Below are 15,323 nucleotides of genomic sequence, written 5' to 3' on the forward strand. Positions count from 1 at the left end.
GCTCCGCCCTCAGAGCCTCCCGAGCCTCCTACGGCTCCGCCTCACGAGCCACTCAAGCCTTCGACGGCACCGCCCTCAGAGCCTCCCGAGCCTCCTACGGCTCCGCCTCTCGAGCCACTCAAGCCTTCGACGGCTCCGCCCTCAGAGCCTCCCGAGCCTTCTACGGCTCCGCCTCCCGAGCCTCCTACGGCTCCGCCTCTCGAGCCACTCAAGCCTTCGACGGCTCCACCCTCAGAGCCTCCTACGTCTCTGCCCCCAGAGACTCCAGAGCCTTCCTGGTCTCCGTTCCTAAAGCCTCCCACGGCGCCGCCTACCTCGGCTCCACCTCCTGAGCCTCCCTCAGCTCCACCTCCTGAGCCTCCCTCAGCTCCGCCTTCTGGGCCTTCTGAGCCATCACCTCCCTCGGCTCCGCCTCAGAGGTCTTCCTTGGCTCCGCCTCACGCAGCTCCCCTGTGGCCACCTTATCTCCTAGGCCACCAAAACAGGCCTCTGTCCTGTGGTCACCTCCCAGGTCCCCTGAACCGGCCCTTGGCCCACGACCACCTCCCAGGCCACCAAAGCCGGCCTCTATCCTGTGGCCTCCTCCCAGGCCTCCTGACCCGGTCCCTGTCCTGTGGCCTCCTCCCAGGGCTTCTGACCCTGTTCCCGTCCTGTAGCCTCTTCCCAGGACCCCTGACCCAGTCTCGTGGCCTCTTCCCAGGCCCCCTGACCCAGTCCCTGTCCTGTGGCCTCCACCCAGGCCTCCTGACCCTGTTCCCATCCTGAGGCCTCCCCCCTGGCCTCCTGACCCAGTCCCTGTCCAGTGGCCTCCTCCCAGGTCCCCCAAACCTGTCCTAGCCCTGTGGCCAGCTCCCAGGCCTCCTGCACCTACCCTTGCCCGGTGGCCAGCTCCCAGATCATCGAAACCTGTCCCTGCCCAGTCGTTACCACCCCGGCCTCCTAAACCTGTCCCTTTGTGCCCCCATGGACTGCCCAATTATCCCTTGTGCCCCCGTGGACTGTCTCATCTCCCTTTGTGCCCCCATGGACTGTCTCATCTCCCTTTGTGCCCCCGTGGACTGTCTCATTTCCCCTCGTGGCCCCCCTTGGACTTCCTGCCTGCCCTCTGTGCCCCTTGGACTGCCTCCTTGTTCTTGTGCCCCCCCTGGTCTGCCTGTTTGCCCCTGGTGCCCTCATGTTGCTTTTGTGGGTTTTTGTCTTTTGTTTTTTGTCTTCTAGGATCGTCTGGAAGCCGATCCTTTGAGGGGGGGCTCTGTTATGTATACCCTGTGTTGTTTCACTGTTGCCCTTTTGTTTGCCATTTTTGTCACTTTTGCATTTCTTAGTTTTCACTTTAGTCCCTTATGTAACTCCATAGTCTCTTTGTTAGCGTTCGTGTTTTCTGTCATTGTTTTCACCTGTCCTCATTAGTTTGCCTTTTGCTTCTGTTAATCACCTTGTTATCTTGTTTGAGTTCTGTTCGTTCATTGGCCCCTTTTTCCCATGTTTATGTATTTTTACCCTGTTTCTTTGTTCAGTCCTTGTCTATCGTTGTTTGATGTTAGCCTGGTGTGTGTTTCCTTCCCGAGTCCTCTGTTTGTTTACATCGTGTTTAGTTAACAGTTTTTATGTTTGATTTCCCCATTGTGGGTTGTTCCTTTGTGTTTACCTGTTTGTTAATTAAATAAAGTTTAAACTGCGTTTGGATCCGCATCTCCTCGTCTGCCTCGTTACTCAAGCGTTACAGTCTTTTGGGTGGGATTGCATTCTCAACAAAAGCGAAGATTTTGTTTGCAGTCGGTCTACATTGTTCAGCTCATGAAATATTGCAAAAACATCTTCATCACACTTCACCAATCATCTCAGTTTCTGAATTTGCAGTTTGGAGATTCCACCAGCAGGTGGTAATAAAGTTTATGTCCAAACTCTGAAAATATAGTGGAACATCAAATAATGTCCCTGACAATTACTATTGTAGCCGTTTTATGAAACAAACAATTTTGAGATTTGTGTTAAACTTTCTAAAGTTTATGGTTTATTTTATGTTTAGGCTATATTCAAAATATATGATCTAATTTATATTGGTTTTTTCCACGATTTTTAGGTGAAAGAAGTTGGAGAGGGTAAAATGTTTGGATTTGGTATGATTTTTGTTATTTGCTTATTTGTTTTGAACACTTCGTTATTTTCATTATATTTTAATTTTGTTTAAAGTGTCATTTGAATTTAGAAATTTTGTGGTTAAATTTTTTCATGTTTCAATAAATTAATTTAATTTTTAAAAATAAAAATTGACAGGTAGAAGTGAAGTGCGTGCAAAAACCTTTTGATCCACAGCCTAACCATGAAGGCTGATACAATCACCGTTAATACTAATTTTGTGTGTCAGCTGTTGAAAATGATTAACAAAGCTACTTACTCTATAATTTAATGGAGCCTACATCCATGTCACTGTCATAGAAATATGCCTGCCATTACAACAAGGATGCAGATAATGCATTATTCATATTTATATTCTTCTATTCTATTCTAATTCATTGCATAGTCCATTTACAAAACCAACTTAGTATGACTGTGCTGTCTTTAAAATTTAAATTGCTGGTGCTTGACTTGATTAGGAAATGGACTATAATAGGATGCAGATGGTTCAATAACCGGAGAAAAACCTCAAAACTAAACTGCATTTGACCCAGCCCACTAGCGATTTACATGTGCAATTCCACCAAACCCACTTTCACAAAAGTACAAAAAATATATGGACATTACCATTGACTTTGCACATATGACTTAAAGCATAGTGCTCTTAAAATGAGACCCACTGTCTTTCATTTTAACACCAACACTAATGCAAATTAGGCTAATTATTGATTGCTTCTTATTCACAAAACTCTTATTTGCTCGGTGCAATTAACTTTGCACTATTACCGCAGTATTGAAGCCTGGCAGAAAAACAAAATTTTGTTTAAAAAAGACACTGATGAATAATGTATGTATATACAGTGCATCCGGAAAGTATTCACAGCGCTTCACTTTTTCCACATTTTGTTATGTTACAGCCTTATTCCAAAATTGATTAAATTCATTATTTTCCTCAAAATTCTACAAACAATACCCCATAATGACAACATGACAGAAGCTTGTTTGAAATCTTTGAAAATGTATTAATAATAAAAAATGAAAAAAAATCACATACTTTGTTGAAGCAACTTGTGCGTTGTGAATACTTTCCGGATGCACTGTACATATCTATCTATATATATATATATATATATATATATATATATATGAATGTTTGTTAAGTTAGCTGATTTGAATAATTTATTTAGTGAACTGGGTGTTAAAATTACACAGGCTGTGTCCAAGTAAATGGCGCTATCAGTGGCCACAATTAATTCTTCTAACAGTTATTACATTATGTAAAACCAATCTGTGCATAAAGAACAGGGCTTCAGGATGGTTTTTACCAGGAGGTGAAAAAGAAAACAAAGCAAAATATAATGGTCCAATCCACTAGAATTTTGAAGTGTCAGTCAAATGTGGTTAATACCACAGTGATGTGGGTGAGTGCCAGGGGGTGGTGAGGCTCTGGTAATCTCTATTAGTCATACAGGACCTTCGGTGGCATTGTCAGTAGACTGAGGTTGATCCTGGGCAGGGGGAATGTTCTGAGTGGCCGGTGCAGTCAGGCTGGCATAAGGTAGGTGGCAGTCTGTGCCCAGGAACGGTGGGTAGTGCTGCCGATAACAGATGTAGGCAAAGAGCAGGCCGATCAGTCCGCCAACAAATGCATCTGTGAGGAACAAATAAGTATGACACTGTCATACTGAATGTGAGTGGCACTTTAGAGTAATACAAGTAATATGAATTGAGTTTTCTTTTAACCCCTTATACCCATTAAATGCATATTTTGGTTGCTGAATTCAATTTATCCCATTCAAATTTACAAACTCACCTTACACACAAAATATTTGCAATGCAGATGGCGCTCTAACTCAGTTCTCTAACTCATACAAGCCATGTCCTCGTCCATAGCATTCAGTCTATTTTGTGATCCTATGCACCTTCCCCACTGTTTCGTCAAATATATTGGGCTCTGGGTGGATTAGAAGCTTAATCTTGGTTCCCTATCTGTCACTCACTCGACGTTGAGACGATGAAGTGACTCTAGGGGTCACACTTGGGAGCCTGTGACACCTTTGATCTTTGATAAAAGGCCAATGGGAATTTGCGAGTGGAATTTGTATGCTAGTCCCCCGGATTTTCTCTTCAGAGCCGAGCGGTCAATGTTCACAGAGCCGACACACATCTGGCACCCGAGACCAGACCTCTGGAATCTTCATGTCTGGCCCCTGGATGGGACGCGGAAGACCTAAGTGGGTGTAAGACCTACCACCCACAGCGGTAGACACGATCACTCAGGCTATGGCTCCCTCAAAGTGGTGTTCTTTCTGATGCGAGGACACCCAGAGATGCGCAGTCAGATCGGTGCTTTCATTCCTTCAGGAGAGGATGGAGGGACGACTTCTACCCTCCACCGAGAAGGTGTATGTAGCCGCTATAGCAGCACACCACGACACAGTGCACAGTAAGTCCTTAGGGAAGAACGACTTGATCATTAGGTTCCTGAGAGGCGCCAGGAGGTTGAATCACTCCAGACCACACCTCGTTTACTCATAGGTCCTCTCTGTAGTCCTTCAAGGTCTAAGTGGAGCCCATTTTGAGCCCCCTTCTGAGTCTGCTGAGCTTAAGACACTCTCTTTAACTCTTTCCCCTCCAAACACGGAATTTTCCGTGTTTTATGAAAAAACGCTTCCCCGCCAAACACGGAATTTTCCGGGTTTCCGTGTTTTAGGTGTTATACGGTAAGGAAGACCCCTGCGCATGTTTTGAAAGAGTACGCAACTCATTGATCAAAGAAACAGACTGCGATCATCTCAAACATGAAGAAGTGGAGTATGAGAAGCTCAAAATATCAGACATAAACATGCCTTTTTCTCAGCTTTTTGACTGAAATGTTGTTTTTTGACAAAACCTACCTCCGTTCAAGTCGCAATAAAAAAAGAACAAATGAAGATAAAATAAAATATTTTTTTTTTGCCTAAAAGCAGAGGCCCAGATCTTTATTTTGATATATAGCATCTTCATATATTCATGGAAGAAAATATTCTGCGGGCCATTAAAGTTTAGCGAAAATCGTCAAAAACCCTGGCGGTGGCTGGCAACTTTTTTTTAAAAACGCTGGCGGGGAAAGAGTTAAAGACTACTCTCCTTCCATCAAGAGGGTAGGTGACCTGCATGTGTTCTCTGTCAGCGAAACGTGCATGGAGTTCGGTCCGGGCTACTCTCACATGATCTTGAGACCCCGACCGATCTTGTGTCCAAGGTTCCCACGACCCCGTTCAGGGATCAGGTGGTGAACCTGCAAGCACTGCCAAAGAAGGAGGCAGATCCAGCCTTAACATTGCTCTGTCCAGTGCACGCATTACACATATCACAGTCTCTGAGCAGCTCATTGTCTGCTTTGGTGGACAGCGGAAAGGAAGCGCTGTCTCCAAGCAGAGGATCGCGCCACTAGATCACTGATGCCATAGCTATGGCATACCACGCCCAGCACGTGCCACCTCCCACAGGGCTACGAGCCAATTCTACCAGGAGTGTGGCGGCCTCCTGGGCCCTGACCAGCGGCGCCTCTCTAACAGACATTTGCAGATCAGTGGGCTAAGCAACATCTTTGCGAGGTTCTACAATCTCCGGGTTGAGCCGGTTTTGTTCCGTGACTTAGCAGGAATGAACCGAACAGAGTCCGGGACAGTTGGCCAGGTGTATTGCTTGCGCATAACGCCTTTCACCTCCACTGAGCTGAAGACGTGCACTGTTGACTCCCAGTAGTGTTCACAAGATGTGTTCCCAGGATGACTTCCTCGTAGCCCTGTGGCAGGCGAATTTGCAAGGAAACTCGCTGCTGACTCAGTACACGTACTAACTAAGCCCTTTACTGGGGCAGGTGCTCCGTATGTGCTGGTTCCCCATAGGTAACCCCATGCCATGTATATCTTCCACTAAATCGTTTCCCTGTTATTAAACCGCGTCTTCCTTGGGCAGAGGCCCCTCTGCCCCAGTCACGATTTTTGTAGAAACTCCTCCCCTGTTGGGTAGGACCTACCATGGGACTTCACCACATGACATACTTCCGTCGAAAAAGAGTCGGCAATACCATGTGACATATTTCCACTCAAAATACCCCCTCCCTCTCTGCGCGGGGTGTGGTCTCCATGGAGTCTTCCCCTTAGGAGTGACACCCCTCCAACGTGTACACGGGTGGTCCCAGTTGGTTGAAAAATGTTCACTCTTTCCAGGGAGTAAAACAAAAAAAGATGGAAAAGGCGAAACTGGGCTAGTCTGCCCCTATTCTTTTTTTGGGCAGTCGACTTGTCCCTGAAGGGCTGTTCGACACTCATAAAAGCATTGGGGGAGGTTACGAGTTGGCCTGGTGCGCTGGCTACGAGGCACACAGTAGTCTGCCCATCTCGCACCATCAGTTCACGTAACACAGTTCAGCTACTTGTGGCATTTTGGTAGGGGACCCCTAGTGTCACTTCATTGACACAACATTGAGTGACAGATAGGGAACGTCCTGGTTACTTCCGTAACCTCTGTTCCCTGATGAAGGGAATAAGAAATGGCTGGGACCTTCTCTCTAGGCTCCTCGGCACAAAACCTGAATGAGCAGTTCGCACGACAGCTCCTTTATTCACATATGTCTGGGGGAGTGGCATGCAAATACCACTCGCCAATTCCCACTGGCCTTTTATTAAAGATCAAAGGTGTCTTGGGCTCCCAAGAGTGACCCCTATTGTCACTTCATCGACACAACTTCTCGTTCCCTCCATCAGAGAACGGCGGTTACAGAAGTAACCTGGGAGTTTTGTTGGATACCCAAGATCCTGATTTACATCATTGGTAGTAAAGAACATACTTTGCTGATGATTTGTTTATCATGCTTATTTTGCTGGATTGTACATTTTGTTGAGGACATCTGAGACACAACTTTTGAATTATTTACCCAAGAAAGTGCACAGAAAAATATATTTGCAATTTTTTAAGGAAACAGTTTAAGGTAAGTAATGATATAGATTGTGTGGCTACTTGGGGCTCACAGAAACAGTGATCAGAGCAGACATAAGACATTTGTCTTGTTGTTCATCCATCTGTCCATCCATCCATTATCAATCAGTCAGTCTGTCTGTCTAGCTTTAATATAACTGTTAATTGATTGATTTGGTTAATGAGTATGCTCCCAATTATTGTGGATTCCTCTCAGGTGTGTTTGTCATGTGTCCATGCCATGTGATGTTCTATTTAAGCTACATCTGTACCAATAAACGATTGACTGAGTGTTCTCACTGCAACCTGTGTAAAGCATATTTATTCTTTGTCTTTAGCCGATATCTAGTCAAGCTCTGTTTAACAGGTTATGGGCCCACATGCGTTGATGTTTGTGCACAAGGGTAAGCCCCGCATTGTAAGTCTCTTCACAGAATTGACTTCCCTGATGAGAGTGTGAATGCTGGAGAAGTATTGAGTGATGGACTATTGGTTGCAATGGTTTTGAAGGGGCTGCCAGAATCATTCAAGCCTTTTTCCATTTTTGTCACTCAAAGGGATGAGACTCTCTCTTTTGCAGATTTTAAGACAAAGTTGCGGAGTTACGAGAGCACCGAAGGTATGCGCACAGCTGTGGCCGAATGGGGGCTCGGGCGCATTTAAGGAAGGCCAGTGCCCCGGCAGGTGTAAGGATGCAGAGCACTGAGAGCGGGGACATTGAGTGTTTCCATTGTGGCCAGAGAGGACACAAGGCAAGACAGTGTCAGCGTGATCAACAGTGGTACAGCCAGGGTAAGCATATCACATGGCGAGGAGGATGGAAACAGCAACGGCAAGACAATGCACATCGGGTGTACGAGGAGACAGACGACGCACATGGGGTGTACGAGGAGACAGACAACACTTTTGCCTTAAAGTTGGTGACCAGTGATCGTCAGCCAGGGAGTGGTGTCACCAGTAAGGGGTTGATGGTGGACACCGGTGCGACATCGCATATCATCACCGACCTGGCCAGGTTTAAGAGCTTCGATGACCGATTCCAGGCCGAGACGCATTGCGTGGAGCTGGCCGATGGCACAAGGTGCAAGGGGGTCGCGGAGCGCAGAGGAGAAGCAGAGGGGTGTCTGGTTGATAGCAGGGGGCGGCACCTCAGTGCCACACTGAAGCAGGCACTGTACATTCCCTCCTATACCCAAGACATCTTCTCCGTGAGAGCTGCAACTTCCAGCGGGACAACAGTGATCTTTAAGGAGGGTGAAGACATCCTGCAGTATAAAGACGGTACACGTTTTCTTATTCATGAACATAACAGGCTGTTCTATTTGCCTACTGTGCCAGTAAACAATGACTGTGTTGATCAATGTATGAGTTGCCATGATATTCAGAAGTGGCATGAGATTTTGGGACACTGCAATTTTAATGATGTTCAGAAGTTAGAGAATGTTGTGGATGGTACGTCAATCAAGGGTAAAGTACCCAAGTCTATGCAATGTGATGTGTGTGTCCAAGGTAAATTCACTCAGAGTAGGAACAGAAAGCCTGATGTGAGAGCCAAGTCAGCTTTAGAGTTGATACATACTGACTTGGCAGGCCCCGTTGACCCAAAGTCCAGAGAAGGGTATAGGTACGCACTTTCCTTTACTGATGACCACTCAAGTGCAGTGTTTCTTTACTTTCTGAAGCACAAAAGTGACACAGTGGATGCCACAGAGAGGTTCCTAGCTGACACAGCCCCATATGGGAATGTTACATGTATCAGGTCTGATAATGGTGCTGAGTTTACTGGACAGGGTCATCAAGTACTACTTCGCAAGAACGGAATCAGACATGAGACATCAGCACCATACCACACCAGAATGGCACTGCTGAGCGCAACTGGAGAACCCTTTTTGATATGGCTAAATGCATGCTCTTAGAAAGTCAGTTACCCCACGAGCTATGGCCGTATGCAGTCCAGACAGCAGCGGTGGTGAGGAATAGATGTTTGAACAACCGCACCAAACAGACACCTTACTTTATGCTAACAGGAAGGAAACCCAATATGTCCAGGATGCAGAAGTTTGGTACTGTGTGTTATACTTATAGACAGGACAGGAAGAAGCTAGACTCAAGGTCTGACAAAGGCATTTTTGTTGGGTATGATAAGAACAGCCCAGCCTATATGGTCTACTATCCTGACAGTAGAAAGGTGATGAAACACAGACTGGTGAGGTTTATGTCCAATATTGAGGGACAGGAGACTGATCACGTGTCTGATGACTATGACGCTGGTGTGCGGTATAGAACAACCAGACCTGACCCTGACAAACCCAAACAGTGTGACATTCCAGAGATTAGGCTAGGCCCAAGCCAGATAAGTCTACAGTAAGCTGAGGTCAAGCCAGAATCGTATTCTCCAGATACCCTGAGTAGAGAGAGGAGATATCCTGGTAGAGAGAGAAGGAGGCCAGATTTCTATGGGGTGGAGAGTGATCAGGAGCAGATCAGCATTGATTATTGCTATAAGATGGTTTCCAATGTATCTCAGACTTTCAGAGAAGCTGTGACTTCATCCAACTCAAGAGAGTGGGTAGATGCATTGGATGAGGAGATGAAATCACTGAGGGATAACACCACATTTACTTTGACCACCCTACCTGAGGGCAAGAAAGCAGTTGGGGGTAGATGGGTGTATGCTATCAAAACCAATGCTGATGGATCTGACAAGTATAAGGCCCACTATGTCACCAGGGGGTATAGTCAGGAGATGGGTGTAGATTATGGAGAAACCTTTTCTCCTACTGCCAACCTTACCAGTGTGAGAGTGTTAATGCAGAAAGCTGCTCAGGAGAATCTGATACTCTATCAGATGGATGTTAAATCTGCCTACCTACATGCACCGATTGATTATGAAATTTACATGGAACAGCCAGAGGGGTATGATGTAAAATCACAGACAAATGAGAAAATGGTGTGTAAACTGGAGAAATCATTGTATGGGCTAAAGCAATCAGGTCGAAACTGGAACAAAATGTTACATGACTATCTATGTGAAAACATCTTTGTACAAAACCCAGCTGATCATTGTGTTTACAAGAGTGAAACAGAACATGAGAAAGTGATAATATTGATATGGGTTGATGACTTGGTTATTGCTGCCAGTGATGAGAGAGCTTTAAAAACTGTCAAAGAGATACTTATTGGGAAATTCCAGATGAAAGATTTGGGAAGACTGAAGGATTTTCTAGGTATCACTTTTGATCAGTGTGATGGGGGTTATGTTGGCAAACTGCTGGAAAGGTTTGACATGCAAGATTGTAAACCCAGGTCGACACCTTGTGAACCAAAGTTGAATTACACCGATGGTGATGAAAAGCTGAGTGACCCCAGGAAATACAGAGAGGCAGTGGGTAGCCTAATCTACCTAACCTCATGCACTAGACCTGATCTGAGTTATGTTGTTAGCAAATTGTCTCAGTATTTCAGTGAGCCAACAGAAGAGCAGTGGATAACTGTAAAGCATGTACTGAAATATCTGAAAGGTACAAATGACAAGATGCTCTGTTACAGGAAATGTGATGAAGGGTTAAGGTTGGTGACTTACAGTGATGCAGATTGGGCAGGTGATGCAAATGACCGACGTAGTACTTCTGGTTATTGTGTTAGCCTATGTAAGAATGGTCCTCTGATTTCTTGGAAGACTAAAAAGCAGCCAACTGTAGCATTATCAACATGTGAGGCTGAGTACATGGCATTGGCTGCCACTATACAAGAGTGTTTATACTTGACACAATTGCTTGAACATCTTGATGATTATCAGTATGGTGTACCTATGATTTATGAAGACAATCAAGGTACAATTGCATTGGCAAAGAATCCTGTTAGCAGACAGCGATGTAAGCATATTGATATTAAATACCATTTTGTGAGATCAACTGTAAACAATGGTGAAGTGTTTTTGGAGTATTGCCCAACAGATCAGATGGTTGCTGACCTAATGACTAAACCAGCTACAAAAGTGAAGCTACTTATCTTTTCCACGTTCCTGTTTGGGTTATAGCCAAGCCAAGATGTAATTCAGTTGGTTTCCATGATGTTTCTTTGTTTTTGTTTTTGTTTGTGATTGAATGTGAATGATTGTGAATAACGTGTGAGCAAGTGTTAATTGATTGATTTGGTTAATGAGTATGCTCCCAATTATTGTGGATTCCTCTCAGGTATGTTTGTCATGTGTCCATGCCATGTGATGTTCTATTTAAGCTGCACCTGTACCAATAAACGATTGACTGAGTGTTCTCACTGCAACCTGTGTAAAGCATGTTTATTCTTTGTCTTTAGCCGATATCTAGTCAAGCTCTGTTTAACAATAACAATTGTCAATTGAAAGTCAAAACATTTTAGTTACGAAGCATTTATTTTTATGAGTAACGCTAGTTATTTCTGGAAATAATTACATGACCGTCGGCGTTCATCGGCGTTCATCGGACAAATTTCTGTGAAACTTGCTAAATATGTAAACATTAGCTAGCAATACTATGTACATTTTTAGCTAAATATCAATAACTTTTTTGGCCAATTTTGTCGCTTGTGAAAAATCTGCCTGAAGTAATGTGAGGCAGAGAATCTCTTCCAAAAATGGTCTCACATCCCACAGCATTTACTGTCTCACATCAATACACATCCACACAAATTATAAAGCACAATACAATAAACACCACATATAAGTATGTGGATTTGTGAAGAACACACTGCTGGCTACCAATTGTTGTACATTTTTTCTGTTGTAGAGATGGATCAAAATATTAATGAATACCTGTGTAACCTTTAATGAATTTAAAGATTTACACAGGTAGTCATGATGGGCGTGTCACTGACTTGGCCACCAAAGTAGTTGAATCATTACTGCAGCCATTCAAAGACCAGGGCCACAATGTTTGGTTTGACAACTTTTTTTGACAATAAAGTTGTTAGAAATGGGAACTAATGCATGTGGGACAACTGTTTCCTGCATCAAAAGATGGGAACACAAAACAGCTCGTAGGGATGAGAGGTGGTGTAGGATTGAGGGGAATATACTTGTAATTCAGTGGAAGGACACGTGTGCAGTTACATGCCTCTCCAATTTCCACAATGTGAAAGGCTCAACCGAAATTACTATGTTTGTAAAAAATTAAAGATGTAGCCCTCCAGCCCTGTCATCAGCGATTGTAATAAAAACATGGGCGGTGTGGATAGGTCAGACCAAATGATAAAATCTTACAACGTCCTACAAAAAAGAAGTGGTGGAAGACTCTTTTTTCCACTTCATAGACATTGCCGTCATCAGTAGTCATATTGTTTAAGGAATGGCAACACATTCGTGCAGCACCAGGGGATGATCGTAGACCGGTTAAATTAACCCATATAGATTTCCGAGAAAACCTGGCTCATCAGCTGGGAGGTATCAATGTCACGCAATTTTCCCTTTACATACACTAAAGTCCTCTAAGAGATGTTGGCTATGCTATCGGAAAAGTAGGCCTGAAAATAAAACTAAAGTAGCATGTTGCGCACCGGAATGTAATGGCAAAAGATTTTGCTTGGTTTGCTATAGGAACTGTTTTCTGTCTTGGCACTCAGCTGAATGTGACTTGTTTTGTGAAGAGGGCTAGGTTGGGCTGTGTTTACTGGTGTTATTGTCCTCCCCTTCCCCTCTTTTGTCCCTCTCTTCTCTCCAAAGTTATTGTAGTTGTTGAGTGTTTATGAATTTATAATTATTCTGTTCCTGCACTCTTTATTAAACATTTATTTACAGTAGATAGTGCGAATGTTTGATTTTGTATGTTTTGCTATGTAATTTGTGTGTAATTCTAATGTTCAAATTAAATAAAGTGTGTGCTAAATAAAGTGTTTGTGTCTTTCTATTTCAGATGCAATCTCAATTTATTATGACAGATGCTCAAAAGGAGTATTTGAGGATGTGGCAGCGGGGGCGTGGTCAAGCGCCCGTCCGGGAGAGAAAAGCGGTAAGGGCGCTTACACCTGAGCTAAATTAAGCCTAACACCTGTGTCTAATTGCAGTAGCGTGAGGAGAGCGGATAAAAAGCACAGGCCCGGATTACCCAATGGGCATTATGGGCACGGGCCCAGGGGCCCATGCGCACTTGGGGCCCAAGCGAGGGGAAGATTTTTTTATTTTTTATTTTTTTATTTCATTTCCGAAAACGGAGCGTATATTTGCACTATACGTGCCGGCCCGGTGACTGTCTTTTTAGCAAAAAGACGCTCGACACAAAATAACTATTGTAGCGTAAGGCGTGAGGTGCATGATGGCTTTTGACGCATTCGGCCAGAGTTCGAATCCGCCTTTTGCCGAACTCGCTCTTCTCCCTTTTCCCAACACATGCAGGTACTTACTGCTGGTGGTGACACGTACGCGTGCATTTGAGCAACACTGGCAACAAAACTAGCACTAGTGTAATTGCTAAATAAGTTAATTGCCATTATGCAACGTTTTAGAAAAGTATGAATTAGCAGAATATCCAGTGTTATGAAAACAGTAGGTCAACATAACTACAATGCATTCTTTAATTCCCTGTCTTATTCTGCCCTCTGGCATATCGAAATTAATACAAACCTTAACATAAAGAGACGGACAGTGTTATTAACAGACAGTAAAAATCATACTAATAATATTATGTAAAAAAAACTCTGATGAGCCCAGAATATAAACACAACGTGTTTAATTACACGTTATAAGCATTGCCGAATACACTCAAATGAGATCGACTCAGAACAGACGTCAATAAATGCACGCGTCACCTGCTACATCCTCTTTGTTGCATGCGCAAATTATGATCACTAATACAAAATACAACATTTTATTCACAAAAATGTCTCTATTTGTAGAAATTGCTGCACATTCGTTGAATTCTGAATTTTGCACACATAAGTTGAAAGCAATTTGTTTTTGGATAGTAGGCACAGGCTATCCTAGAAGAACATATCTGCAACATTTATCAAGTTCACGGATAATTGTGCGTGAATCTGATCTATTAAATTAGTATTATTAAGATAGACAGACAGATAGACAGACAGCCCCTGAGGAGAGGAGGAGAGCATGAGACAGACAGACAGACCCTGAGGAGAGGAGGAGGTATTGTGTGTGTGTGTGTGTGTGTGTGTGTGTGTGTGTGTGTGTGTGTGTGTGTGTGTGTGTGTGTGAGAGAGAGAGAGAGAGAGAACAACTTACATGAAATATAGTATTATCAAAAAAACAAAAACAAGCTGCTTTATTTTACATTTGATTTACATTTACATTTAGGGCATTTGGCAGATGCTTTTATCCAAAGCTGACTTACATGTAGTACATTTGTCAATAGTTGGACAGGTCATACACCAGCAATTGTAATTTGTATTGTAAGCAACCAATATTATACCATAATACTTACAGCATCTTGTAATGTGTCTACTACCATTTCACTATCATTCAATCATCAAACAAAGTGCCATTAGGGGTCATGAATAATAAAGTGCTAAATACATAAGTGCAGAATTTTTTTAGTATAAAGAAGAGTAAAAAAGTTGAGTTAAGATGACCTATACTGTTTGCATCCTTTTCATCACAGGAAGAGGAGAGGGGGAGAGACAAAGAGCGGCAGCCCCTGTAGAGCCGAGGAGTAGAGGACAGGAGAGGAAGAGAGAGACAGACAGGAAAGCTACATTAATGGGTGTGTGTACGTGTTTGTGTGTTAATTATGGAAGAATTTGATTCATATAACTGGATTGGTAAAGGTGAGGCACTATGTGCTTGCATATGCCAGCTAGTTGCTCGCTATAGGTGTTACCAGCAAATAGTATCCAAAAATTCAAAAGCTTGATTGTGTGGGTGGGGTGGGGGGCCCTACAAGACATAGTGCCCAGGGGCCTCTGAATTCTTAATCCAGGCCTGAAAAAGCAGCAGCCACAGAACATCGAGAGAGAGCCCAAGACCAATGCCAAGAATTAAGTGTGATGTCATTTGTTGTAAACGACCAGAATATACATTAAAAGAAAGCTTACCCTTGAAGCTGACGCTGTTTCCGACCCTTCCTTAGTGGAAAAACGTTACACTGGTGCCGAAACCCGGGAAAAGAAGGAATATTTTTTTTTCCAAGCTATGGAACAGAGTCGCCCCATAGAGTCCTCCCAGCTGGCGGAAGTCCTCCAGTCCCTCGCTACACTCCATCAGAGCCACCAACAATCCCTGCTTGAGCTCCGGCAAGACCTCGCGGCGCAACAAC

General features: G+C 43.9%; 1 protein-coding gene across 1 annotated transcript in view; it reads right to left on the reverse strand.

The window, feature by feature from the left end:
- Positions 1–3,581: 3,581 nt before the first annotated feature.
- The window catches only part of LOC127660596 (phospholipid phosphatase 4-like), a 173,453-nt gene continuing 161,711 nt past the window's right edge, over positions 3,582–15,323 (reverse strand). The window contains exon 6 of the mRNA XM_052150914.1: positions 3,582–3,769. Within this exon, the coding sequence (XP_052006874.1) occupies positions 3,582–3,769 (188 nt within the window). The remainder of the gene's footprint in view (positions 3,770–15,323) is intronic.

This window comes from Xyrauchen texanus, chromosome 20 (assembly GCF_025860055.1).
Source record: "Xyrauchen texanus isolate HMW12.3.18 chromosome 20, RBS_HiC_50CHRs, whole genome shotgun sequence".
Classification (NCBI taxonomy): domain Eukaryota; kingdom Metazoa; phylum Chordata; class Actinopteri; order Cypriniformes; family Catostomidae; genus Xyrauchen; species Xyrauchen texanus.